The sequence below is a fragment of the Sorex fumeus genome, unplaced genomic scaffold (genome assembly GCF_029834395.1).
Source record: "Sorex fumeus unplaced genomic scaffold, SorFum_2.1 ptg000063l, whole genome shotgun sequence".
Classification (NCBI taxonomy): Eukaryota; Metazoa; Chordata; class Mammalia; order Eulipotyphla; family Soricidae; genus Sorex; species Sorex fumeus.
In genome coordinates, this window is record NW_026606120.1 from 57,461,215 (window position 1) to 57,488,124 (window position 26,910).

The 26,910-nt window shown below is 42.9% G+C and overlaps 1 protein-coding gene and 1 pseudogene across 1 annotated transcript in view; one reads left to right on the forward strand and one right to left on the reverse strand.

Annotated features, from left to right (window-relative positions):
• AATF (apoptosis antagonizing transcription factor) overlaps positions 1–26,910 on the reverse strand; it is a 119,054-nt gene that overhangs the window by 19,976 nt on the left and 72,168 nt on the right. Inside the window, exons 9-11 of the mRNA XM_056127228.1 lie at positions 19,085–19,152; positions 16,998–17,078; positions 6,751–6,822 (exon numbers count right to left, since the gene is read on the reverse strand). Of these exons, the coding sequence (XP_055983203.1) occupies positions 6,751–6,822; positions 16,998–17,078; positions 19,085–19,152 (221 nt within the window). The remainder of the gene's footprint in view (positions 1–6,750; positions 6,823–16,997; positions 17,079–19,084; positions 19,153–26,910) is intronic.
• LOC130036338 (uncharacterized) lies at positions 8,051–8,170 on the forward strand (annotated as a pseudogene).

Genomic DNA, 26,910 nt, shown 5'->3' on the forward strand with positions numbered 1-26,910 from the left:
TTAAATAGGCTATTTTTTTTTTTAAATCTCGTCTCTGTTCTTTAATGAGTTAGGTTAAAGTTTCCATACTATTTAACTGAGTACAGATTTTTTATTTTTATTTTTTTGGTGGGGGGTGGTTTGGGGCACACCAGGCAGTACTCAGGACTTACTCGTGGCTCTGTGCTCAGGGATCACTTCTGGCAGAGCTCAGAGGGACATATTTGGTGTCACGGATCAAACCCAGGTCAGCCACATGCAAGATAAGTACACTACCTGCTATACTTTTTCGCTGGCCCTGAAGTACAGACATTTTTTAGTTAAGACAAAAGGATATGGGAGATGCAAGGGTGAGTAACACACTCAATCCCTCTCTCACAAAAACAACAACTGGCTATTAATCCAATTAAGACCTATGTGAGGAATGAGAAATTGGAACCCAGTCACAATTAAAGGAAGGAGAAGCCAGGAGAGTTCAAAGGGGTAGCGCGCATGCTTCGCATGCAGAAGGGATTCGGCCCTTAGCACCACATGGTCCCCCAGCACTGCCATCAGCGAACCCGGAACAATGTGTCATGAACAGAGGCCCCTGAGCATTGCCAGGGATGGCCCCAAGAACCCAGGTGAAATGCAATAAAGAGCAGAGAAGGGCCTCTCTCCAGACCCAGGGAAAGCTGGAGCCAGAGGAGCAGTTACCTCCGGGAAGAAATGAAAAGAGCTGGAAATTTAATGTTATGTATATTTTACCATTATTAATGGGCGAAGCTGAGGCGGAAAAGAATCAAATGGTATTAAACAGTCAGTTTTACCCATATGGCCCGCAAGGCAGAAGCAGTAAAAGAAAGAGAAGCTCTTTCATTTTACTTATTTATTTCTATCATTTTTCTTTCTTTTCTCTTCTGGATTTAGGCCACAACAGTGTGCTCACAGACCACTCTCAATGCCGGGTGGCAGTCCCCTGAGTGCTTGGGAGACCATGCAGTGCCGGGGGCTGACCCTGGAGCCCCGGCATTCTTTGAGCTATCTCCCCGGCTCTAGAGCTTTCCTTTAAATACAGCAACAGCACTGCGGGTAGGGCACTTGCCTTACACACGTTCAATCCCCAGCATCCTCTCTAGTCCCCAGAGCCTGCCAAGGAGTGACCTCTGAGCTCAGAGGCAGGAGAAAGCCCTGAGCAAGCCCCTGCTGATACAAAAAGTAATATGAACCTATTATGAAAGGAAAAACTCAAACACTGTCCAGATAAATTGACTATAAGGTAAGATGTGTCTTTTATTCCACTCTACCCTAACATAATTATATGAAGAGTTTGGTGCAGTTTTAGTTCCTTCTTAACTTTAAGAACCTTCCAAGAAGTGTTCAGGGGGCTCAGCTGGCCTGTGGTACTCAGGTCGGGCTACACCCAGGGTGCTGGACAGAGAATGCAGGTCCTTGCACAGGTGTGGCATATGCCCCCTGATCGACCGCCTCAGTCCCTGGGAAGTTCCTTCATTTTTAACGACAAATAATATGAACATATTCTCATGGCAAAAGATAGGACAAACTAAAAGCTGAAATAGAAGGCTGAAATAGAAAATCTCCCTTTGCCCCTTCTCATCCATTCCCTTACCCAACAGGTAAACCTTATGGTAAGAGCTAGCACAGATTCGATACACAGGCCTTGATCCCCTGCACTACCTGGCCCCTTGTGTACTTTTGGGAGGAACCTGAAGCACTGAACCACGTGTGACAGCCTATGAACACTGCCAGGTACGGCTCAAAAAAAAAAAAAAAAAAAACAGAGAACAAACATAACCTGAAAAAAACAAAAATTACTTTAGAGAAATTTTTATAAACATTGTTAACACAAAAATACATATATGTGTACATGTATGTATGAATGTGTATATATACACATAAGTTTATTTAAAAAACATAAACGGATGATATTACAAGCACTGTTTGTTCTTCCAGTTCACACAATAACCTGGAGATCTTTCCAAAACAGTAGTGTGTGTGTGTGTGGGGGGGGGGGGGGGTAGGAGGGAAGGAGGGGGTTGTTGGTGGTAGGGTAATATCCGGAGAAGCTCAGGGCTTACTCCTGGCTCTGCACTCAGGAATTAGTTTCGGCGGTGCTTGGGAACTATATAGGGTGCCAGGGATCAAAACCCAGGTCAGCTGCATGCAAGGCAAGTGTCTTACCATCTCTGTGGTCAAAATAATTCTTTATATAGAATTACTACAAAGTAAAGGTAAGGTAAAGGTAAAGGCCCTCCCGTTGATCATCGATTTGCTCGAGTGGGCCCAGTAACGTCTCCATTGGAGACTTTGTTGTTACTGTGTTTGGCATATCGAATACGTCACGGGGAGCTTGCCAGGCTCTGCCGTGCAGGCGAGATACTCTCGGTAGCTTGTCGGGCTCTGAGAGGGGCGGAGGAATCGAACTCGGGTCGGCCTATTGGCTGTGTGCAAGGCAAATGCCCTGCCGCTGTGCTATCGCTCCAGCCCTACTACATAGTAATAAAGAAAAATGTACTACACTGAAACTTTTCATTTTTGCTCTCTTTGCATATTTATTTCCTTTTCTGTAGCCCTATTCTTCAAACTCTTGCCAAATGACACACTTTAGATTATGTCTTTACTTTTTAGGGTTCAAAATTTTTTTAATTACAGTCAATGTGTTTACAATGGTGTGGATATTTATGGTCTTGGTGCACAGTTACTTCACCTTGGCAACACTCAAGTGCTCATAATCCCTCCATCCCATGCCCATGCCCCTGCCATATCCTGTCCACCTACTCCCTCATTACACTGAACTTTTGCAGAGAACTTTGTCTTTGATGTCTAATTTTTCACTCAGAACTTTGTTTGCAGCATGACATTTACGTAGTCAGATCTACTAATAACTTCCCTGAGGGTTTCTGCCCTTGGTGTCATACTTGCTCCTTCTCTACTTAAAATCATCGAAAGACATTATCTATTCATATGTGCGCACCAAAAATGACATTGATAGCTGAGCAAAACCAAAGCTATTTGGCTTGTGAGAAGTAGTGTGTGTTGATACAGATAGTCTACAATCATGAAAGTTCCTCATTCTTCAGTGACCTCGTGCATGCTTCTGGTCCTGAGGGAACAGGAAGTAACCAGTACATGTGGGTAGAAATGAGCGCTCAGCTTTTGTACTGTATGACTTCCACCAGATTCCTTAGGTGGCTGGCTCAGCTGAAGAAAGTGCTGACACCATAAGGGCTGGTCTTTGTCCCCTAAACAGAGAACACCATAAGGGTTGTTACCTAATCAACACATTCCCAACACTTCTGCCTTTCCCGACCCACTCCAATAAAGTGTCAGTGTGACACTGTTCAGCCAATGAGCTACAGTAACTTTGCTGATGGGAATTCCGGGGAAGATTTGACTTTTATGATAAAAGGAAACCGGTATGGCTAGCACCTCTCCTTTTCTCTTCTTTCTACCTTGAATGCACACTCACTAGCTGATGCTGAGTAGACCAAGTGAGAAAGGCCAAGAGATGCTGGGCCCCATCATCACTGCCAATGACTGCCTGCTGTGTCTCTGCTTGCATGTGCCCCTGTTATCAGGACTTATTTTTCCTGCAGACCAACGGCAACACAGCCCGAAATAATAATCATTTTAAACAGTAACAACAAAGTCTCCAATGGAGACGTTACTGGGCCCGCTCGAGCAAATCGACGATCAACGGGAGGGCCTTTACCTTTAAAGTCATCTTTAGGTCTAAAATACCCTCAAGAACTATAAGTGAAGCTAGAGAGACGGTGCAGGGACTAAGGCACTTGGCTTGCATGCAGCAGTCCCAGTTTGATCCCCAGTGTCGTGGATGGTCCCTAAATAGTCAGGAGTCACCCCCTAGCACAGAGCCAGGAGTAGCCGTGAAGCACCACTGGGTATGGTAAAAACCCTCAAATAAGAATTATGAGTGAATAAATAAAACATTAGAAAGATGAGGGCCCCAAGAGTGTTAAGTGATTTGAAAAAAGTCTTAACTAAGAGTTTATAAAAATTTGTTTCTAAATGACCTACTAATACTGTATTCAAAAGATGCCACTATTATTTAAAAGAGGCTTTATTTTATGCCTGGGATAATAATGTTACCTTAATGGATTCAACTTAAGTTTTTAAGCACCTAATTTTCCTTTCTTGTTGGTGTAATTTTTTCATGTCATTCCAACACAGAATATACAATGCACTCATTCTACTCTAATTTTTTTTTCATTCTACTCTAATTTTTAAAAAACAGAGCAGACCCATAAATCAATGGAAAAGGCAGCCATACACAGGCATTTGTTGAGAGTATATGAGGTCACAAAGGCTGAGTATAAGAGCAATCAAACCCATCATGAGTTCTATTATAGTCAAAGAACTGAACACAGCAAAAATAATACTAATAACAGAAATAATAATAATCACATTCACCTAAACTTGCAGATCTAATATTTTCCAGACAAGGGGAGCAAATCTGATATAGTTAGTAGCAAACAATACATACTATCAAATAAAAAGACTAAATGTGGTTGAGGAATAAACATAGCAAAATCTACATGAGCCACAATATTGTGACTAAATGCGTCCCCTGGCAAATATCTGGTTCGATCCCCAGCACCACGTGGTCCCCCAAGCACTGGAGCAACTCCCAGAGTGGTACCAGGAACTGCCCCTGCGTACTGTGAGATGCTGCCCCCAAGCAAAAACCAGGAATTTTAAAGTACAGTTTACTTAGCTTAGCAAGAAACTCGGTATTATCTTTTCTGAGGAGCCACTCCCAGCTACGGGTGGGCTGGCAGTGCCCCGGGGGAGCGGGAGGATGTGGAGGGGGGCGGGCAAGGGGGAGCCATAAGTGCTGGGAAGAGAACTCAGGCCTCCACCTGGACGATCTCTCTGGTCCCCCTGAAAAATCCCAATGACATGAAAATGCTCATAGCATATAAGACAGTTAAAACAACAACAACACTCTGGAAAGAAAGATGGCAGCCGCTTCGTAGCTTTATGGAAAGCCAGGTATGAGCCGGTCGTGACAGGGCGACTGAAACCTCATGGGAAGGGGGGCGTACCCGGCTCATCCTTCACGCCCTACTGAGCGGCTCTCCGGCACGGCCATGGCTCCAGAGCCACAGAAACCAATCTCATAATTATCTGACTCTCAGCAGAAATATTTCCAGGCTTAATAAGTAAAATACCAGAAATCCAAAATCCGCGGCTTTTGCGGCCGCGCGACATCATTTGATTCTTATAACCAGCTGTAGAAAACAAATTATTTTGCAATGCCTTTTCAGCATGTCTGATTTGGGGGTGTAAACTCTAAATAATAATGGTGCATCTTTTGTCGAAACAATCTAATCAAAGTAAAAAACAATACAAAACAAAAAAACCAACAACAACAACCGAAAAAAAAACCTCAACAGAGTAAAATCTTAAATATATAAAGAAGGAAAACAAGAACGTGCAGGAAATACCGAAAGGAACTATTTCAAGAAGTTAAGAGTGGTCATGGCCTGTGGGCGTGCTTGTGTGCAGACACTTTCCACCCCAGTGCACAGAGGGCTAGACACGGTGATACTCAGGAGCAACCAGCAACCCCAGCATCCAGATCCTGGTTTCGAAAGGACATGATGGGCTAAAAGGAAACAATTCTCCTTGGAGAAAGACTAAATTCCAGCATTGGAGTGTATGAGATGACTCTAGAATGCCTGTGTCAGGAAGTAAGGAAGCAGTCAGAGAACAACTGGCGACACCTCAAAAGCTCACAAGTCAGCCTGAAAAAGCTTCTGAAACAAGCTTAAATAAAAATATAATTCAATGGGTGAAATAGGGAAGTCGTTCCAATATAAGAGAACATAAAGTGAATGAAGGGAAAGCTCTTCACAGTGGTACAACACTAAGTAACAACACAAAGAAATGATCATGTTAAACAATGGTTATCTGGATAGGGCACCCTGTGCATGTGCTTTACTTTACATGCGGGAGGCCCAGGTTCAATCTCCAGCACCACATGGTTCCCTGAGCGCTGAAGAGCGCAATCCCCAAGCATGGAGCCAAGTGTAGCCCTCTGAAATCACAGGGTGTAGCCCCCAAATAAAACAGTTATTTCTGGAGCTGGCTCAGAGGGCTGGAGTGCGTGTTTACATGTGGGAGCCCCAGGCTCAATCCCTACACCTCAAAGACCCTCAGCGTCCAGCTAGGAATAGCCTCTGTGCGTGTAATATGGTGAACAGATACTTTTATTCTTACAGATTTTCACCTTTTTTTCCCCCCAGCTTTATAGAATGAGCACGTATTTCTTTTGTTAAAATACTAAAGAAGGAAAAAACCCAACAAGAAATCCACGTCTGCCTGAACAAATAAACACAACAAATAAACAACTACATACTCATCTCCAGAGTGACCTCTGAAAGAGTCCTTTGCAAAAGGACAGCACATGCACAAGACTGACCCGTGCAGAGGGCAAGGGCAGCGCCATCTGGGCCTTTCTGTCGCAGAGGCCAGCTCAGACGCACTGGGCAGGTAGCTCACCATACAGTCAAAACAAAATAGCACGAACTCTAAAACCCACCAGAAGCACCACTGAGAGACATGGAAATTCTGTTTTGGTTTTTCACTAATTATGGTAGGGGAGAGACGTGACAAGGACTCTTGCTATGATGCCAATGACAAATGGGTAACTGATAAGAAGAAACCGAGAGGGCGACAGGCTGTAGAGCAGGTCAATATCAGGCTGTCATGAGGCCATTTGAGACACAGAATTAATCTATTACTCACCTGGCGTCATCATTCATTGTAGTATGGTCAATAGGTGCCATGAAGCTCAGAAGCTTGCTAAGGACATGGAACCTAAATAAAGCAGGAAACAAACAGGCAGCAACATTAGCAACTATTAATCGGAAACACGAACACATTCTAAGAGCTCACAAACTCCAGAACTGATCACCGGAACAGTCAGCTCCAGTGGAACAGGGGCCACTTTAGAGGCATACATCACTCACCACTGTATTTCCACATTTTCTTTAATACTACAGAAGATCTGATAACAGCACATTGTAAATGACAGTAGTTCCAGAGGCCCATTTATTTATATAACAGCCCCCCAAAGAGTAGATATGCTCACAGCCTTGAGCAAGATAATAACCCTTAAACATTAGTCCAAGCAAAGGACGGTGAGGGCTGGACCACTGTTGGCCTCCTCTACATATATCTTAATCAGTTTTCTTGTTGTTAAGCTGCCACTGATAAAGGGCCAATACAAAAGGCACAGCCTCACAACTACCAGCATTCCCTGGCACTGGCTCTGAATCAGAAACAGCTTCTAGAATTCCCTATGGTCTCTCCTCACCCATCTTTAAATAAAGGAGCATATACGCTTGATCCCAGATCTTTGATTGGGTGCTTCAGAAATATGTTGCATCATCTCCACTCACCAATAGAAAAAAAAGGATATTTCTGTTTGAAGTTTTAAAATCTTTAATGAAAGAGACTTAATGCATACACAACATTTCACAGACCAAATCAAAAAAACAGAATTCAAGGAAGGTATCCCTTTCTTCCGGAGCTGGCATGATAATATGCACATTTTAAATTGTAATAAAAAAATTTCAACTTGGAAGGGCCTGGAGAAATAGTACAGTTGAATGCCTTGCACTCAGCTGACCTGGGTTCAATCTCGGGCACCCCATACCGTTCCCTGAGAATCAACAAGCGTGATCCCTGAGCAAAAATCAGGAGTTAGGGGCTGGAGCAATAGCACAGCAGGTAGGGCATTTGCCTTGCACGCGGCCGACCTGGGTTCAATTCCCAGCATCCTATATGGTTCCCTAAGCACTGCCAGGGGTAATTCCTGAGTGCAGAGCCAGGAGTAACCCCTGTGCATCGCCAGGTGTGACACATATACACACACACACACACAAAAAAAAATTCAGGAGTTAGCCCTAAGCACTGTTGAGTGTAGCCCCAAACAAATTCTTTCAACTTGGGTGCAATACCATGCAAACAAAAATAAAACTAATACTTCGCAGGCATAACGTTTTATAGCTATAGTTTCACATATATAAATCGTTTAATTCATTTTTAAAAAATTTATTTATTTCTGTTCTGGTAATTAAACTTTGGTACATTAAAACAAGGTCTGAGAGGGATAATTGGGTAGAAGGTATGGTTCTATTCCTTTCCCTCCTACCCTACAAAAATAAATAAATAAATAAATAATTTATTTATTTGACTCAGAAAGAAAGGGATAGATATAGAAAGATTGCATTCATCTGGGGAACATAAAGTAACAAAATAGGAGACTAACACCCAAGAATGGCCGAGATTAGTACCAGGAATTTTACCCCATGGCTTGGAGGCCAGCCACACATGCTAGGGGGAAAGGGAGCTCAGATAGAGAAGGGAGCACCAAATAAAGGGTGTTGGGAGGATCCTCCCAGGATGGGAGAAGCATGCTGAAAGTAGACTGTAGACCAAACATGACTGCCACCCACTGCCTCTTTTGCAAACCACAACACCCAAAAGGAGAGAGAGAACAGAGGGGAATGCCCTGCCACAGAGGCAGGGTGGCAAGGGGGAAATGGGGGGTGGGAGGGACACTGGGATCCGTGGTGGTGGGAAATGGGCACTGGTGGAGGGATGGGTATTTGATCATTGTGTAATTGAAACCCAAGCACAAAAATTTGTAAGTCTACAACTGTACCTCATGGTGTCTCACTAACAAAAATTTTTAAAAAAAAATTTATTTATTGAATCACTGTGAGAACAGTTACAAAGCTTTCAGGTTTAAGTCTCGGTCATACAATGATCAAACACCCATCCCTTCACCAGAGCATATTTTCCACCTCCAAGAACCCCAATATACCTCCCATCCCACCCCTCCCCGTGCCTGTGAGGCAGATGATTTCCACTTAACTCTCTCTCTACTTTGATTACATTCATTATTTCAACAAAAGGTGCACCATTATTATTTGGAGTTTTTCCCCAACAATCAAACCTGCTGAAAAGGTATCATGAAATAATTTGTTTTCTATTGCTGGTTATGAAGACCATATGATGTCACTCGGCTGCAATAGTGGCCGTGTGATTTTGAATTTCTGATACTTTACTAATTGAGTCTGGAGGGATTTCTGCCAAAAAGTCGCTGGGTTCCAAATCATTTAATTCTTTAACTCTGACAGCCAAGTTCCCAAATTTCACTGTTTTTCCCTTTTTTGGGAATTAGTCACCAGAGCTCATGGGGTCACTCCAAGCAAAACTGAGGAGACCAGGCAGCGTGAGAGGTCAAATCAGGGCCTTCTGCATCTATCTCCCTGGCCCACTAGCACAGCGGTAGGGTATTTGCTTTGCACGCAGCCAACATGGCTGACCCGAGTTCAATTCCTCCGCCCCTCTCGGAGAGCCCGGCAAGCTACCGAGAGTATCTTGCCCGCACGGCAGAGCCTGGCAAGCCCCCCGTGACGTATTCGATATGCCAAACACAGTAACAACAAGGTCTCCAATGGAGACGTTACTGGGCCCGCTCGAGCAAATCGATGAACAATGATTTTACCTTTACCTTTACCTATATTTATTTAGGTTTTTAGGCCACATCACTGATACTCAGAAATTATTCCTGGCAATGCTCAGGGAGCTGTATGGGGTGTCGGGGATGGAATCCAGGTTGGTCATGTGCAAAGCAAGCACCCTGAAAGCCATACTATGACCCCAGCCCCTGTATTAAACTTATAAAAGCAAACTTCACCACAAAAATGACCATGTATAGTTAGTGCTCAGCATTATCTGTAGTTTTGGGCAGCCACGGAAGCTTGGTTGCAAGAAGGGACCACTGTAATGGACAAGTACTGTCAATAAGTGAATTGTAATGTCCTTAAACTGAAACACTTTGTTGTTCATCTGAAAATGTGAATACTATCTTGACTATGTTTAAGCAAGGATTTAATTAACTTCCTGGACAAAGACTATAAACTATATATACTCACATACTCCACAGTTGTGCTAGCCAATACAACAGCTATTGTTTACATGTAGCTACTGATTGCTTAAAATGTGGATAGTTTGAAATAAGCACATAGCACTGTTCTCCCGTTGTTCATGGATTTGCTCGAGCAGACCCAGTAACGTCTCCATTTTGAGAGTTGTTACTGTGTTTGGCATATCGAACACATCACGGGTAGCTTGTCAGGCTTTGCCATGCGGGCAAGATACTCTTGGTAGATTGCCAGGCTCTCCCAGAGGGGTGGAAGAATCAAACCTGGCTCGGCTGGGCTAGCCACGTGCAAGGCAAACGCCCTACCCGCTGTGCTATTGCTCCAGCCCAGTTTGAAATAAGATGGGTTGTAATTTCAAGACATACTCCAGGCTTAGAAAAATAAGAAAGAAAAGAAAAGGAAGGAAGGAAGGAAGGAAGGAAGGAAGGAAGGACAGACAGACAGACAGACAGACTGGGGCCTGAATGACAGTACAGCCGGTAAGGTGCTTGCCTTGCACTGGCTGACCTGGATTCGCTTCTTGCCATCCCATATGGTCCCAGACCACCAGAAGTAATCCCTGAGTGCAGAACAAGGAGTAAACCCTATGAGGTGTTGGAGATCAAACCCAGGTTCACCACATACAAGACAAGTGCCTTAGCTCTGGTTGCCATTTGCATTTTTAATGTAGCCATTAGAACAATCACTATACAGGCACAAGAGATAGTACAGGGGTTAAGGCACTTGCCTTGCATGTGGCTAATCCTGGTTCAATACCTGGCACTGTGGGTGGTGCATGGTCCCCTAAGAACCACCGGAACAAATCCCCAAACAACACCAGGTGTGGCCCACCTTCCCCCAGAATGCTCAGAGGCAGGGTCCCAGGGTCACTCCCGGAAACCTGACCTGTTATGCGGGCCTTACAGGTCAGCACTAGGGCCTGTTTCTGTGGTGTGTTTAGGTCAATGGGTATAGAGTTGACTTCACTGGCTATATAACCAGCTGGCTCTGTTCAATCAGATACTTATACATTTCAATATAATATATGTAATAACTATTAAATGAATGATGGAAGATGGGTTTTAGAAGTAACTGATTACAGATGATTTTGTAATGTGTCCTAATGCAATTTTTTTTTTCATCTCGGGGCTGCTGAGGATGGACACATGTTTTAGAACCAAACACCTCATACTAAGAAAAGGGAAGTGTACTTTTGTTGCAAATAGACAAATACCATAGGACATATTATTAAAGGCCCCAACGTTTAATCCATTTACACTCTAAATTCTCAGGCATGATAAATCCCCTTACATAAGCTAACTACAATAAAGAAGATTAATAATTATAATTCCAAAAGCTAGAATAACATTTTTTTAGTAAACTGTTTCCTAGCATTCAACAAGCAAGTTGCCTTACCCCCTGTCTGGTGCCCCCTGATCTGCTAATATTTGCATCTGTATCTACAAGTAATGTTTATCTTTGCTATGACATTTCTGGAAATGTTATCTTCTCAACCCTACTGAAAACAAAGGACAAAACTTGTCAGCTAGAATCAGCAAGGGCAGGGTAACTATGTTTCACACATCTCACCAGCATTTCCTGGCCTAAGTTTAGAAAGTTATTTATAATATTCTCATCTAGCCTAAACTCAGTGCTTTAATCCTTCGGGGCAGAATGCTAATATAGTGAAGATGGCATTTTGGTGCCTGTATTAGCCAGTTGGTCCTGGCCGGACAACCTCAACAGCGTCAAGTTAGAAGCATGGGGACTGGAATCAGACCGAGTAGCTCAAATCCCAGCTGAGGTCTTGCTGCTTTTGTAAGGCTGGATGAGTTATGGCACTTCCCTAAGCAGTGCGTGCTTAAGCTAATTTAGTCTACATAACGACTCTAGTGGATGTGACTTTTATTTCCATTCCTCACAGAGCAGAATATTGAATTACAGGGATAAAATAACTTGCTCAAGGTCTCAAAAACCAGCTGTGGAAGAGATATGTTTCAAATTTAGAGGGCTTAGCAACGAAGTTTCTTTCTCTACTACTGTAGGGCTGGATTGCTTAGCAGTGCCGGGCAGTGGAAGTTTTTAACTGTCAGTCATCACTCTTGCTAGTAATAAATAGCCCATGGGGGCCGGAGAGATAGCACAACAGGTAAGGCACTTGCCTTTCACGCAGCTGACCCGGCATCCTACATGGTCCCCCGAGCACAACCAAATTGATTCCTGAGTACAGAGCCAGGAGCGGCTGAGCGTCGAGTGTGGCCCCCAAACCAAAATAGCACAGCAATAGCTCAAAGAACTAGAGCCCAGGCCATGCATGCTTGAGGGCCGAAGGTGTCAATCTTCACCACTCAGGCATAGCCTTATAGGACCCACCAGATACTGCTGGGTATGACCTTTGAACCATCAGACAAGTGGGTCAGGAGCAAGAGGACGGAGCCCTGGGTCACTGCACATAGCTTGGGAAGCCCAAAACACAAAAATAAAATTACTCTCTGATTCTGACCACATTTACTAAATGGATGGTTACACGGAAAATCAGATGAATCTGGATGACAAAACTGAACATTCAAAACACATTCAAAACACATTAACCAATTAATTACTTCTGGAGGGGGGACCACACCCAGGGGTGCTCAAGGGCCACACCTGGCAGTGGTAAGGGGGACCATATGCGGTGCTGAGGTTTGAATCACTGTTGAAGTCCCACCTGCAAGCAAGGCAAGCACCTTAACCTTGTAACTATCTTTCCAGCCCTACCTAAAAAACAAACAAACAAACAAACAAACAAAAAACCCTTGAGGCTGGAGCAATAGCACAGCAGGTAGGGCATTTGCCTTGCATGTGGCCGCGGTCAACCCGGGTTCGATTCCCAGCATCCTATATGGTTCCCTAAGCACGCTAGGAGTAATTCCTGAGTACAGAGCCAGGAGTGATCCCTGTGCATCGCCGGGTGTGACCCAAAAAGCAAAAACAAAACAAAAACCAAACTTCGTTATGCGATATTTTTACTTATTAAGTAGTCGCAAAAACAGTACAGAGGATTTATGTACCTTCACTGAACTTTCCTTAACAACTAGTATAATTATGAGTATCGACATAGGCACAGGTACAATGCTATAACTAAGCAGTTAACAAAACTTATTCAAATCTCACTAGTTTTCTCCTGATTTTTTTCTTTCTCGGGTGCTACCCTAGGAGCCCAGGTTGCCCCCTAACTATGCCTCCTTAGTAGTCTTCAATTTGTGGCAATTTCCCAGGCCTCCTTGCTCATTACCTTGAAACTTTTGATGATGGTAAATACCAGTCTGTTATTCGGGGGGGATTCTCTTGGAGGAGAAGTGATGAGAGGGGAGACTATGGGTGCTAGGTATCAAACCTGGGGCTCTAGCACCAAAGCCTGCCCTCCAACCCTTTGGGCTACTAGGTCCCCAGCCCCAGTATGTCACTCTCTAAAGCATCTCACTGTGTGGCTCAGCAGCGTGCAAGGCGAATGTTGGAAGTCACTGTGCTACCTTTCCACATCCCTCGACTTAAAAAACATCTAGTACAGTGGGTTGTGCCCCACCCCCTCAAAAAAAAAAAAAAGAAATAGAATTATTTATCTCTGGACAGAGATAGCTTAACAGGCTAGGTGCATGCTTTGCATATGGGAGGCCCAATCACTGGCACCTCATGGCCCCCCAAGAATGAACCCCAGCATAGGGCCAGAGTAGCCCTGGGACACCTCAGGATGTGGCCTCAAACCAAACTTTATACCCATAAATTTTATTTATTGGTTTTGGGGCTACAAACTGGCAATGCTCAGGGGGCAATTTGTGCTCTGCACTCAGGAATCACTCCTGGCAGTGCTCAAGGGTCCATTTGGGGTGTTGCCATGTGCAAGGCAAGTGCCCCACCTGCTGTACCATCTCTCCAGGCCATACCATATATTTTAATAAACCAGTTCTTATATTTTACTGTTTAGCCCAGTTTAAATAAAATTTCTCTCTCATTTACCACTTGTCAGAATAAGTTTAAAATGCCTCTGAATTTGGGTTTGTGTGGGAATTTCAATCACTATCAAAATGCTATGAAAACAGATCTATGCATTTACAGTGATCTCTAATGCAAACACATAATTAACATCTTAAAAGGTTAATTTAATAAATTAAGAAAAGAGTTGCTATTAAAACAAAATTCTGGGCTTTATCCCTTTTAACCTGATAATAACTCTGATAAATTTATTTAGATTTATAAACTACAGATCTATGTTCTCCAAGTTATTTGCAACACTAAAGAAGTGTTTATTTCTCTAACTCTCAGATTTCCTGATCTATGTTATGTTCAAAGTTTCAGTCATCTCTCATTACCTGATAAGCAAGCTAATTTTACTGTCCTCATAATCATCCCAAAATGTCTTCTGATGAATTAACTACAGAGTACTATACTAGATACCAAAACAGGGGTTATCTTAAAGGACAAACGAGCTTGATTAGTGTCCTAAGAAGATCCACAAACTACTTGTCCCATACTGTTCAAAGTCTTACCAGTATGATAATGAAAAATATATTTTCCTCTTAATTCTTTTGAAGAACAATGCCAATAAAAACAAGAGAAACCAAAGAAACTGATTCTTGAAAACGTACTATGTGTCAATGTTTACATGTTATTTTAATCCTCAAGTCAAATCGATGAAGTAGGGATCAGTACCTCTGCTTAGTTAATGAGGAAAGTAAGACTTGGAGAATAAATAATAACCAAAATTACAAAGCCAAACTGAGCCAGAGTTTGCACCCAAGACTCTTGATTTGAAATCCTCATCTCCTCAAGAGAACATTTATAGCCCTCAAGAGACTCCAATCTGAAAAGCACAATATTAGATAAAAGCTAATCTCAGAACTAAAGAATAACGTTCTCCTTCAGCCTGGCCAATTTTACTTTTGTTTTGGGGTCACAACTAGCAGTGCCTGAGGCTTACTCCTGCCCATGCTCAGGGGAGTACCCTGAGCACCCATCACTAGGTGCTGGGGATACGTGAGGCAAAGTGCCTTATGCCCTCCCTGGGCCATCTCTCTGGCCCTGGATAGACCAATGTTAACAGAGTAGGGGTTTGGGATAGTTAATAAACAGGTCCAAATGAAGCATGTAAACAGATAAATGAGCCTGGATTCGGGGACTGAACCTGTTGGGATGTGCTCAAGACAGCAGTTATGACAACACTCACTCACAATATGCCTCCTGTTCAATCCCCACAGTGACCCTACAATCCCACATGATGATCACCTCCATTTCAGGAATGGAGAACCTAGCACCATGACTGCATGGGTTTTGCCTAACTCAGTGTCTAGACTGGAATTCAAACTCAGGCATCTGGTCCTCAACCATTACAATAAAAACACACTTAACCATTACAATGAAAACCAATCTGGGTACATATGAAGATTTGGAAATTTCAAAACATGAAAAAAAGTGAACTATGTCAAAAGTTTTTGAAAAACAAGAATGATTTATTTGAAAAAATTCTATGATGTAGGATATAAAATTATCTATTACATCACTTATGCACTTAAATACATAAAATTCTATGTAATATATACTGATGTATATACTTGGGCTGGAGCGATAGCACAGTGGATAGGGCGTTTGCCTTGCACACGGCCGACCCTGCAAACCTGAGTTCGATTCCTCCGCCCCTCTCGGAGAGCCCGGCAAGCTACTGAGAGTATCTTACCCACACGGCAGAGCCTGGCAGGCTCCCCGTGAGGTATTTGATATGCCAAACACAGTAACAAAAACTCTTACAATGGAGATGTTACTGGGCCCGCTCAAGCAAATCGATGAACAACGGGAGGACAGTGCAGTGCTACAGTGCTATGACAATTTAACTATATTTAAAGCAAAGAACCTCCAAATCAAAAAATGAATGAAAAGCTATTTTGCACTACTGCAAAGTTAAAGAAAAGGTAGCTCCTGGAAATTTTGTTGAATAAATACTAAAACAGGTTAAAGTGGTTATGAAAACGGCTTCTTTGAAGATATTTGAAAATGAAGTAGATCCATATTTGTCTTAGGAAGGTTCTAAGAAGGATATGGAATTAACTATCTGCCTAAAACTGTCCTAATAGAATGAAATTAAGATATTTTTTGCAATATGCACTGAATTGCAAGTAGTTCTTTAACACAGAGGCTTTCTGTGAATGAGAGTTATAAAGAAACTGAATTAAAAAGTTTAGTGATTCTAATTCTTATTTTTACTCCTTCTTTTGTCTGTTTATGTTATGACTCCATTAAAGAGATCACACAGGTGAGGATATTCCTACAATAAGAAATTCGTTCCCTCAAAAAACCTTATTTTTTCACCTCATTTAAACACAATATTTTGGATACTACATTATGGTATCATAAAATTAAACCAATACAATTTCTAAATTGTTCGACAGAAATCTAAAAACCTACAACGGTTTCATCTATTTTGGCTGGTTTTGTAATTATTCCTCTTTTAGTAATAAGGAGATATTATTTGACCTATTCATTCACAATAGTAGAAAAGTAAAGCTATGATTTCCACTTTAGAATAAGAAAAATTGAGTCTCAAGAAATTTGGGCCAGAGCAATAGTATAGTGGGTCGGGCACGTGGTCAACCCGGATTCAATCCCTGGCATCCCATACGGTCCCCCAAGCTCTGCCAGGAGTAATTCCTGAGTGCAGAGACAGGAGTAGCCCCTGAGCATTGCTGGGTGTGACCCAAAAAGCAAACGAAACAAAACAACCACAAATATTATTTTATTATTGATTTAAAATTTATTTGCTGGGGGTGTGTGTGTGTGTGTGTGTATGTGTGTGTGTGTGTGTGTGTGTGTGTGTTGAAGTCAGACTTGGCAGTGTGTAGGAACTATTCCTGGCCCTGTGCTCAGCAGCTATGAATGACCTCTAACAGTGCCTGAGGGACCATATGTGATATGGGGGATCAAACTGGGATTGGCCATAAGCAAGGCAAGAGCTTTACCTACTGTACTATACTGTATCTCTGGCCCTTAAATGTTAATTACTCTTTTGATTCTTAAAAGCGTACTCACCGAAGTTTCCTTCCTTTGCTGGCTTTTCTATCGACTTTCTTATGAATTTTGCTTCGTAACTTCTGGATTGCAAGCCACTGCCTAGGAAAATTCATAAGCAATGTTATTCATAAGCACATCATCACTTACAGAAATAATTACATGTATCAACAAGACATTGACAATTTTTTCACAACCCCTCCAGAAAGAAATGATCAACTCACATAATGTATAATGTTCCTCAAGGCAGTCTGGGACTAAAGTGACCAGTAAGTTGAAGAGCATTTGGGCAATGGCGAAACACCAAATGGCAGTAAAAAATTCTAAAGCAAAATTGGTTAACAATGCTCCTCAGTTTATGGAGTTGTTGTGACAGGTACTAAAACTAGAGGTCTGCGGGGCCATCCACCCCACTGAGCAGAGCTGCCTGAGTTTGCTTTTCATCTTTCAGTCAGGCAGCATGTTCTGTGGTGGCTGTTTAAGTTGACCGCGTGAATTCTTTGTGTTCAATTTTCTCTATATTAGTACATACTCAAGTGCTTGTTCTTCCCAATTCTGCCAAATTTTTATAATTATTTACTACTGGAAATAGTTTCAAAGCCATTTTACTTAGTTCTTCATTTCATCTGGAATATTTTAGACTGTGTTGCTAAAAGGGTTCTTCTCCCCAATAAACTCTAAATGCCCTGAATGCCTGTCATGCATAAAAAAGAAGATTCAGAGCAATTCTTCACTATCAAATATTCAATTGGCTTTAAGATTTCCCAGATTGTCTTAAATTTTTTTAAAAAAATTACTGGAGGCACACTGTTTTATAACATTATGTAAGTTTTAGGAATACAGCATTATAGGCTGACTTCTGTTTACATTTCATAATAATCAGAAAAGTCTAGTTCCCATCTACCACTACAGAATTGATACACCCTTTACCCATTTCATCTGTTCACCACCGCTCTCCTCCCCTCTGGTAACCACCAGTCTGTTCCCAGATTACAGGTGCTTTATTTGAACCAGGATTCAAACAAAATTCACATATTCAGCAGTCATTTTTAAACTGGAAGCAGTTAATTTTCAAATAAGAATACCATTCTACAAAATCTTCTGGTGAAAACTGTAGGGGTGCAGAAGGAGAAACAGCAGCAGCTAGTCATCTTACCTGACTTATACAAGGGAAATTCAACATCAGAAGAAAAAAAAATCTGGGGAAATCCAATTACTGTAATCTTAATATAATCTTAATTACCATAATCTATTTTATTGTAAAGTCAGATAAACGTACAATATAATCACCACTTAAATGCAATTTGCTCTATCACATTAAATTTATAGTGAACGGCACTCCACAGCGTTCCAGAGATAGTCAAAATATCAACAACATTCTACCCTAAAACTCGAAGACTGTTTTGCTCAAATGAAATTATTTTATTGACAATTTTTCATTGCTTTCTCAAAATGCTGCTCGGCCCAGAATCCCATTCTGGCCCTTCTCGCTTTTGTTTCCTTTCGTGCTTTTGCAACTGATGGCTCGTGGCTATTTAAATGTACACTATTCATTAGGTAGCACTCTAAATGCCCTTTTTATTTTCCAACCACAGGCTGGAGCATACACACAAGAGGCTTCCTTCACTACTTTACATTCTACCCTGACGTGTGGGTAATGCTGCTGTGTTCCGTTTCTAATTGTGCAGAAGCTGTTACTGAAGGGTGGATGTCTAAATCAGCAGATTGCCACCCAGCAGATCTGACTATGAGCAAGGAACCTGTTGTGCGCAGAACGGCGTTGGTTCGTTCTGACAGCTGGGAGCACACGTTTGGGCAGCTGCTTCCCCCCAATGCTCAGAGACCCATGCAGTCTCAAGAGGAGCCAGAGAACAAAGAATAGTTTGAACAAACACATTTTTCAAAGGACAGGTTTAGATGTTTTACAAACTCTCTTTAAGCTGCACTACGGTAAGGCAAATGCAACTGCCATTCAGATTAGCCTTTCTTTGTCTTTCCAGCTCTTCTTATCTTGCTGAACTTTAATAATTGGAAGCAGAATCAAGGAAACTCAACGGGAGAAACTTGCATAGGCTGCTTGCGGGAATGGAAAGCCAACTCTACGTTACCTTCCCATGGCGACCTGATCGTTGGGATCCAAGGAACTGGTCTTCCGTTCTATGAGTTCTCGAAGGAGCTAGGAGGGAAATGGAAAGCAACTGATTTATTTAGTGTCTCCCCAGCACCAACTGACTTAAACAGGGCTCAGCAGGAACTCTGAAAGGCGCAGTGACAGCTCTAAAACTACAATCAATAATGGATAACCCAGTGGCAAGAACATGACCAAATTCCCACAAACCCTTTCATATTTATATATCTTTAAAAAGGTAGCTTAGCAATAGCTGAGAACAGAAGTCCATTTGGAAGACTTATTGTACTGCAGTTCATTTCAAATGGATCAATGAGTGTGCAAGATTCCCTTCACTGTTTTTATGATTAGTTTTGTCCATCTCATCGATAGCAATGGAGAATCTTTAAAAGGTCAGGCGGGAAGGGCTGTGTGATGAAAGGGAAAATGCATCAGCTCCTTACCAATGGGAAAATTGGACCCAGTTACCTTCTGACCCACAGCCTCCAGCAGTCGGAACAGTCTTCCTTAGGCATAAGCCTTTATTATATGTAATTTCAAGTATAACAATTTTAAGAACCTGAAGAAAGTAGGTGAAAAATGCAACCGAGAACCAGTATCTCTTCACATAATGCCACAGAAACTCCAGTTACACTACCACTCTCCTCTTAATCCTGAGTAACTTGCATGCAAGTCTAACTCTGTATCTTTTTTTTTCTTTTTGGGCCACACTCGGCAATGCACAGGGATTACTCCTGGCTCTGCACTCCTGGCAGTGCTCAGGGGACCATATGGGATGCTGGGAATCAAACCCGGGTTGGCCACGTGCAAGGCAAATGCCCTACCCTCTGTGCTATCTCTCCAGCCCCCTAACTCTGTATCTTTTGCACAGATTTAAGACTCCAAAGAGAAGCAACGGATTGAAAAGGAGGGAAAATTTTACATTCCAATAAGCCTACACATTTCTCCTGTGCAAGTGCCATGTGCAGAGAAAAGGTGGCTGAGATAAAAATCCTCCAAATCTTTTGAGGGAAGTCGAAGGGAAGATACTCACATAAATGAGTTCCTACTGATCATCTGTCAATAATCAGGGCCTGACCTTCAAACTTGTTAACATCCCTGGGCTAAGGGTCAGTGAGCCAGTCTTGTGTGAAAAAGGCTTAGGTTCCATCTCCAGCACCCCATGGCCCCCCAAAGGCACTGCTGGAAATGACCCTCGAGCACAGTACTGGAAAAAGCCCCTAAACACCACCCCACCCCACCCCCGTGGCAAACACCCAAACTAGTTTCTACACACAAACACACACACACACACACACACACACACACACGTAATTTTTTGTAATCAAGGCATGGTTAACAACAGAGATATTTTACCAAGTTTTAATAGCTGACTGTCTGAGGGAAGACAGAGAAGGAGGGAATGAATACCTATGAAAGTAGATTTTCATTCGGTTGTATAAGTAGGCACTGGAAGAAGTAAAACAAATTTATAAAACAAAACAAAACAAAACAAAAAAACGCACTTCCATGGCTGGGGACACAGCTCAGTGGTCGAGAACATGCCTCGCATGTGTAACAACCCAGAATTGGGGATTAAAGAAAAAATCATTTCCATATAAGATGAATCTTTACGGAAAAGGGGGAAAAAAGATCTTTCTCCATCACAATTTAAAAAGCCTCCTATGCTTTTTTTTTTCATTTGTTTATTTTGGGCATTATTGTTACAGCAATTACGCTTAAAAATGTGGGGACCAGAGGCCACTGGTTTATTATCACTAGAAAACAGCAAGCTATTTCTCTACCCTGTTTATCTGATTGATTCCCAACATCTTTCTGGCAGCCAATCTATCAGTTTATCTCTCCTACTTCATCACAGTCACTTCTGGCAGCTAAATACAAGATCCAAATCCAGTGTTACACAGACATACGACACAGTAAACCTATGTAACACTGCTGCTCTGTAAACAGCTGCCCTTAAGGCTAAGCGCAAATGGGCTTCTGGTTTCTAGTCAATATTCTGTCAAAAGCAAGGGTGAGAGGGTAGATGAGGGAAAATTTAAGAATGAAACTTTTTTTTTAATAAAGAGGAAGAAGAAAAAGAAAAAAATTTAAAGAAAAGCACAGATCTTATTTCATTGCCTTTACTTTTTTTTTTTTTAAAGTACATACGAAATCACAACAATTATTCCTGGTTTTCCTAATCAACTGATTCCTTGGGCCCTCAGAGCCACTGGAAACCGCTCAAACGTACTCTCGCTCATGGGAGATGGCCCCCAACACATCAGGGGTGATTCTCTGAAAGGCCACAACCCCAATGGTGCTCCCGAAAGGCTGGGAATGAGAGCTGTACCACCACCGGCATTTATCCTACCTGCAGTGGCCTCTGCAATTCTGGCACCAAGTTGGTGCTAAGATGACTTACTTTCAAAGTAATAAAGGTGCTCAAAGAACAAAGGTGTTCCTTATGTACTGGGGGTTTGGGTTTGCATTTTTATGACCCAGCCACCTTGCACAGCTATTTTTAGTCATTCAAAATTGGTCTTAAAGGTCTATTTAGATAAATCACATTTTTTCAGTCCAACTTTTCAGAAAATCCTGTTATATATACTAGCTGTGTCACTGTCACTGTCCTCCTGTTGTTCATCGATTTGTTCAAGCGGGCCCAGTAACGTCTCCATTGGAGACTTTGTTGTTACTGTGTTTTGGCATATCGAATACATCACGGGTAGCTTGCCAGGCTCTACCGTGCGGGGTAGATACTCTCGGTAGCTTGCCAGGCTCTCCGAGAGGGGCGGAGGAATCGAACTCGGGTCGGCCATGTTTGGCTGCATGCAAGGCAAACGCCCTACCGCTGTGCTATCACTCCAGCAGCTGGAGCGATATACTAGCTAGGAATGAGAAAGTATCAAGAAAATAGAACCAAAGTAGTCTCATAACTGTTGTGGCTTCCTCATTAATTCCTTTTGCTGGGTTTAAATTTAATTAAGGAAGTCACTTTCAAAAAGTTGCTAGATCACATGTTTCGCATGCAGGAGCTCTGGGTTGGCTCACTGGTACCACATGGTCCCCTGAGCATTGCCAGGCGGGAATAGCTGGTGAGCACCACAAGTGTGTCCCCTACCTCAAAAAAGGGGTAAAAACAATTTCCAGAAAATGAATCTTAGGAATGTTACCAAAGATTTAAATTTTACTTCTCATTTCAATTTTTTTTAGGGAGTGGGGGAGGGGCTATACCCAGCAGCACTACTCCTGGTTTAGTACTGGGGGACTAGCTCAGGGCCTCCAGCCTGCAAAGCATGCACACTAGTCCTTTAAGCTACCTCCCTGGTCCTCCTTTCAATTTTTACAGTTTAACTTCATGAGCAAACATTTCCATTAAAATTCAGATTAATGTGCTAGTTGCTAAGTTTTCATACAGACAATGATGATACAGTATTTTTAATTATCTGTGACCCAGAAAACAGAGAGATGCCTCAATTATTTTTCCAGTCAGTTATAATTCCTCTAGAGTGTCAATTCAGAAAAGCTTCACATTGCTTCTCTACTTCTAGGAGAGAACTATCATGGATGCAGTGAGAGTTTTCCAGGTCAACCCACAGAAACCTACTTAACCCATAACAACATGCATGAGGAATAGCACCGACGGAACTACTCAGCATCTAATCAGCATTTATAATACTCTGCCCAGAAAAATGCATGCCAGCCACAGTTAAAAATGGCAGATTGAACACATTAGTTTATATCGCTTCTCCCTTCTCACCCCTCTGAAAGACAGTAGGGGAATAAAATATATGTATTAACTCACAAGAATGAAGAAAAAGGAAGAGCTAATGAGAGCAGATTTTCATAAATTTTTCAAAGACAGCCAGGAGATGGAGGAAAAGGAAGTTATTACCCAAGCGCCCTGAGGGAATTAAAGGTGAGGGCGGGGCTAATTAGACACACAAAATCCCAGCCAAGACAGGTTACCAGGAAAAGGGGAGAAGGGCCTGGCCAGGGCAAAAGGAATGGTCCCTCTTCACTATTCCATACAGTTAAGTGATAACCTCTCCCACCTCTCCTCACCATGAGAAAAGAAATTTTCATTTTCAGGAAAAAAAAAAAGTCACTGAAGCTCCAGACTACATAGATTGTGGGACAGACGGCAGAAGGCATGTGGGGAAGGCTGGTCGCTGGAGTCTTCCAGCTCCTCCCCCTGCCCTGGGGACAGAATGACAGCATCCAGAGAAAAGACATCCTGGGCAGGAGAAGTTTCTGGAGTGTTTTCTGGAGAAAACGAAACCCACTTTTGCCCAAAGAAAGATTCCCAAGTTCTGGCATTTAAGAGTAGACTAGCCAGTAGGTTGGTTTACAGGAGGTTTTGTTGCTGTCATTGGTGTTCTGGCGTCACACCCAGCAGTGCTCAGGACTTAGTCTTGGCTCTGAGCTCACTGGTCACTCCTAGAGGTGCTCAGGAAGCAAACCAAGGCAGCCAGCTGCGTGCACGACAAGCACCCTACCCACTGTACTCTCACTCCAGCACACCCACTTTTTCAAAGCAATTTTATTTAGAAAAATGTAAGTGAAAGGAGGTAGGGAGGAAATGGGGAGAGAGAGACAGACAGACAGACAGAGACACAGACAGAGACAGAGAGAGACAGAGACAGAGAGAGAGAGGGAGAGAGAGGGAGAGGAGGAGAGAGAGAGAGAGTATATACATTGCAAGCTGTGATGTGCAAGAGAATGTACCTTGGGCACCTTTTAAACATGAGGAGTCGATCTGGGGTCGCCAGCATCTGAGGGAAACCCGAGACAATGATACCCCAGCAAACAGGGAGTCAATAAAGCAATGTAGGGACAAAGAAAACCTTAGGAAGGGCAGAAGGTGGACACCCTCAGAGAAACTAGGAATATACACTTTCATAAGATGTGATGAGCAAAGAGAAAAACAAGAAATTAAACAAAGGGTTGGAACTATAGTACAGCGAGTAGGGTGTTTGCCTTGCACACGTCAACCTGGGTTTGATCCTCAGCATCCCATAAGGTCCCCCAAGCACTGCCAGGAGTTAATTCCTGATTGCAGAACCAGAAGTGACCCTGAGCATCGCCAATGTGACCCAAAAAGCCGAACAACAACAACAACAACAACAACAACAACAACAAAAACACCACAGGGCCAAAGAGAGAGGACAGCGGGGACAGCATTTGCCTTACACACGGTTGATCCAGGTTTGAGCTCAGGCATCCCATATGGTCCCCCAAGCACCCTCAGGTGTGATTCTTGAGTGGAGAGCCAGGAGTATGTTCAGATGTTCACCCACTGAACATCACTGGTGCAACCCAAAAAGCAGGAAGGCAGGAAGAAGATTGGTTGAATACAAAACAGAAATACTTAAAAATTTCAACAGAAAAATGAGAATGCCGGGACATATTCGGATAGAAACAAAAGACTTGGGTGTGGGAAACAGACAACTGAGAGGCTGAGTTCAATACCCAGCACCACTAGCTGTACAAAAAAAAAAAATCATCAAAAGAAAGTAATGAGTCTAGAAAGAACTAGAACGATGACTAAAGAAAGGACCCTTCCTTCCCCAGACGGTCATTGTGAAATATACGCACTGGAAGTAAAGAGCAGATTCTAAATGGACTGGAGGCCCTCCCGTTGATCATCGATTTGCTCGAGCGGGCCCAGTAACGTCTCCATTGGAGACTTTGTTGTTACTGTGTCTGGCATATCGAATACTCTCGGTAGCTTGCCGGGCTCTCCGAGAGGGGCGGAGGAATCGAACTCGGGTCGGCCATGTTGGCCGCTTGTAAGGCGAACGCCCTACCCGCTGTGCTATCGCTCAGATTCTAAATATTTAAAGAAAAAAAAAATGACCTCACAGCGCAGTTCATCCAGAGAGGCTGGTTTCTACCTTCCCTCTTAGTGTTCTTGCAGGCTTACACCTGGGGTCGGGGAGTGTCTCACTTTTGAAGATAAATTAGTCATCTTACATATTAAGAAATGGAAATCTAAATGAGATTAGACACCTCCACATGGACAGATGGCTGAAAAATACCTCCAAAATTCTGAGGAACATTGCTTTCAACCTCAAATTCCAGACACAAAGCAGTCCCCAGGTGTGAGAAGTCTGTAGTGACATTCACGTCCGCAAAGATGAGGACCGCTTGCTCTCCAGACGTTTTTCGCAATAAGATGGGCTTCAACAAAACAGCACCAGGAAAACATGTGATGGCAGAAAACAGGTCTAACTAGGGAAAGAAGTGAAGTCAAGTTCCAGGTACTATCAGTTCTAGAAAAATAAAACAACTGTGTAAGAAAACGGAACCATAGTTCATGACATAAATAGCACAGCGGTAGGGCGTTTGCCTTGCACGCAGCCAACATGGCCGACCCGAGTTCGATTCCTCCGCCCCTCTCGGAGACCCCAGCAAGCTACCGAGAGTATTCGATATGCCAGACACAGTAACAACAAAGTCTCCAATGGAGACGTTACTGGGCCCACTCGAGCAAATCGATGATCAACGGGAGGGCCTTTATTTATTTATACTAGAAACACTGACTTGTTTTCACAAAAACGGCCCAAGGACACAAGAATGACGAGAAAAAAGCAGGGGGTAGGCACATGAAAGCCAGGATCCTTTGCCACAGTCAGTGCTGAAAAGTCAAAAGTTGACTTGACAAATGATAGAAACTGATGAAGGAACAGGGCTGTAGTGCCCAAGGAGATGAATCTGCCAGTGTTTATCATTTATTTAGCAATGTTCAGAGAACAAAGCAGAAACGCTTTTCAAAGAATCTTCCCAGCTTGCAAACTCGCACTGAAAACCTTATGGTTCTAACAGAGAAAAAGAAACACAAAAGGCTCTGGATATGTTGAATAAAGTCCTTTATTTCTGTTCCCCAAAATAAAATATGGCAACATGCTAGAAATTTTTGTTTGGTTTTGGAGTCACTTCCAGTTGAGCTCCTGCAGGTACTTGGGAGACCAGATGTCGTGCTGGAGATTGAACCCAGATCAGAAACACGCAAGGCTAGCCCTTACCCAATCAATGTACTACTGTTCTGGTCCCAATAAGTTTGTTTTGGGGGCCACACCCGACAGTGATTAGAGTTTACTCCGGGCTCTCTGTTCAGGGGTCACTCCTGAGGGCCCAGGGGACCATATCGGGTGCCAGGGATTGAAACCGGGTTGGCCACATGCAAGGCAAATGCCTTGCCCACTGTACTCTCTCACCAGCCTCTCAACAATTATTTTTATTTGCTATAGATAGCAAGTAATTTTTAGTGACTTTACTGAGAAAGTGGGGCTAGAGCGATAGCACAGCGGTAGGGCATTTGCCTTGCATGCAGCCAACATGGCCAACCCGAGTTCGATTCCTTCGCCCCTCTTGGAGAGCCCGGCAAGCTACCGAGAGTATCTCGCCCACATGGCAGAGCCTGGCAAGCTCCCTGTGATGTATTCGATATGCCAAACACAGTAACAACAAAGTCTCCAATGGAGACATTACTGGGCCCGCTCGAGCAAATCGACGAACAACGGGAGGGCCTTTACCTTTTTACCTTTTACTGAGAAAGTGACTTGCTGTACAAGTCACTTACTCAAAATATATAAAAGTCAATATATTTTAACTCCTCAGAGTTGTACAATCATTGCCATGCTTAATCTTAGGACATTTTCATCCAGCATAAAGGAAATTCCAAACCTATCATCTTTTATCCCTAGTCCTGCAGCCCGACAGCCCTAAGCAACCACTAATCATTCTGTTCTACACACAGGCCCACCGTGGATATTTTCTACAAATAGGACCGTTCAATAGATAGTCTCCTGTTCCCAAAGG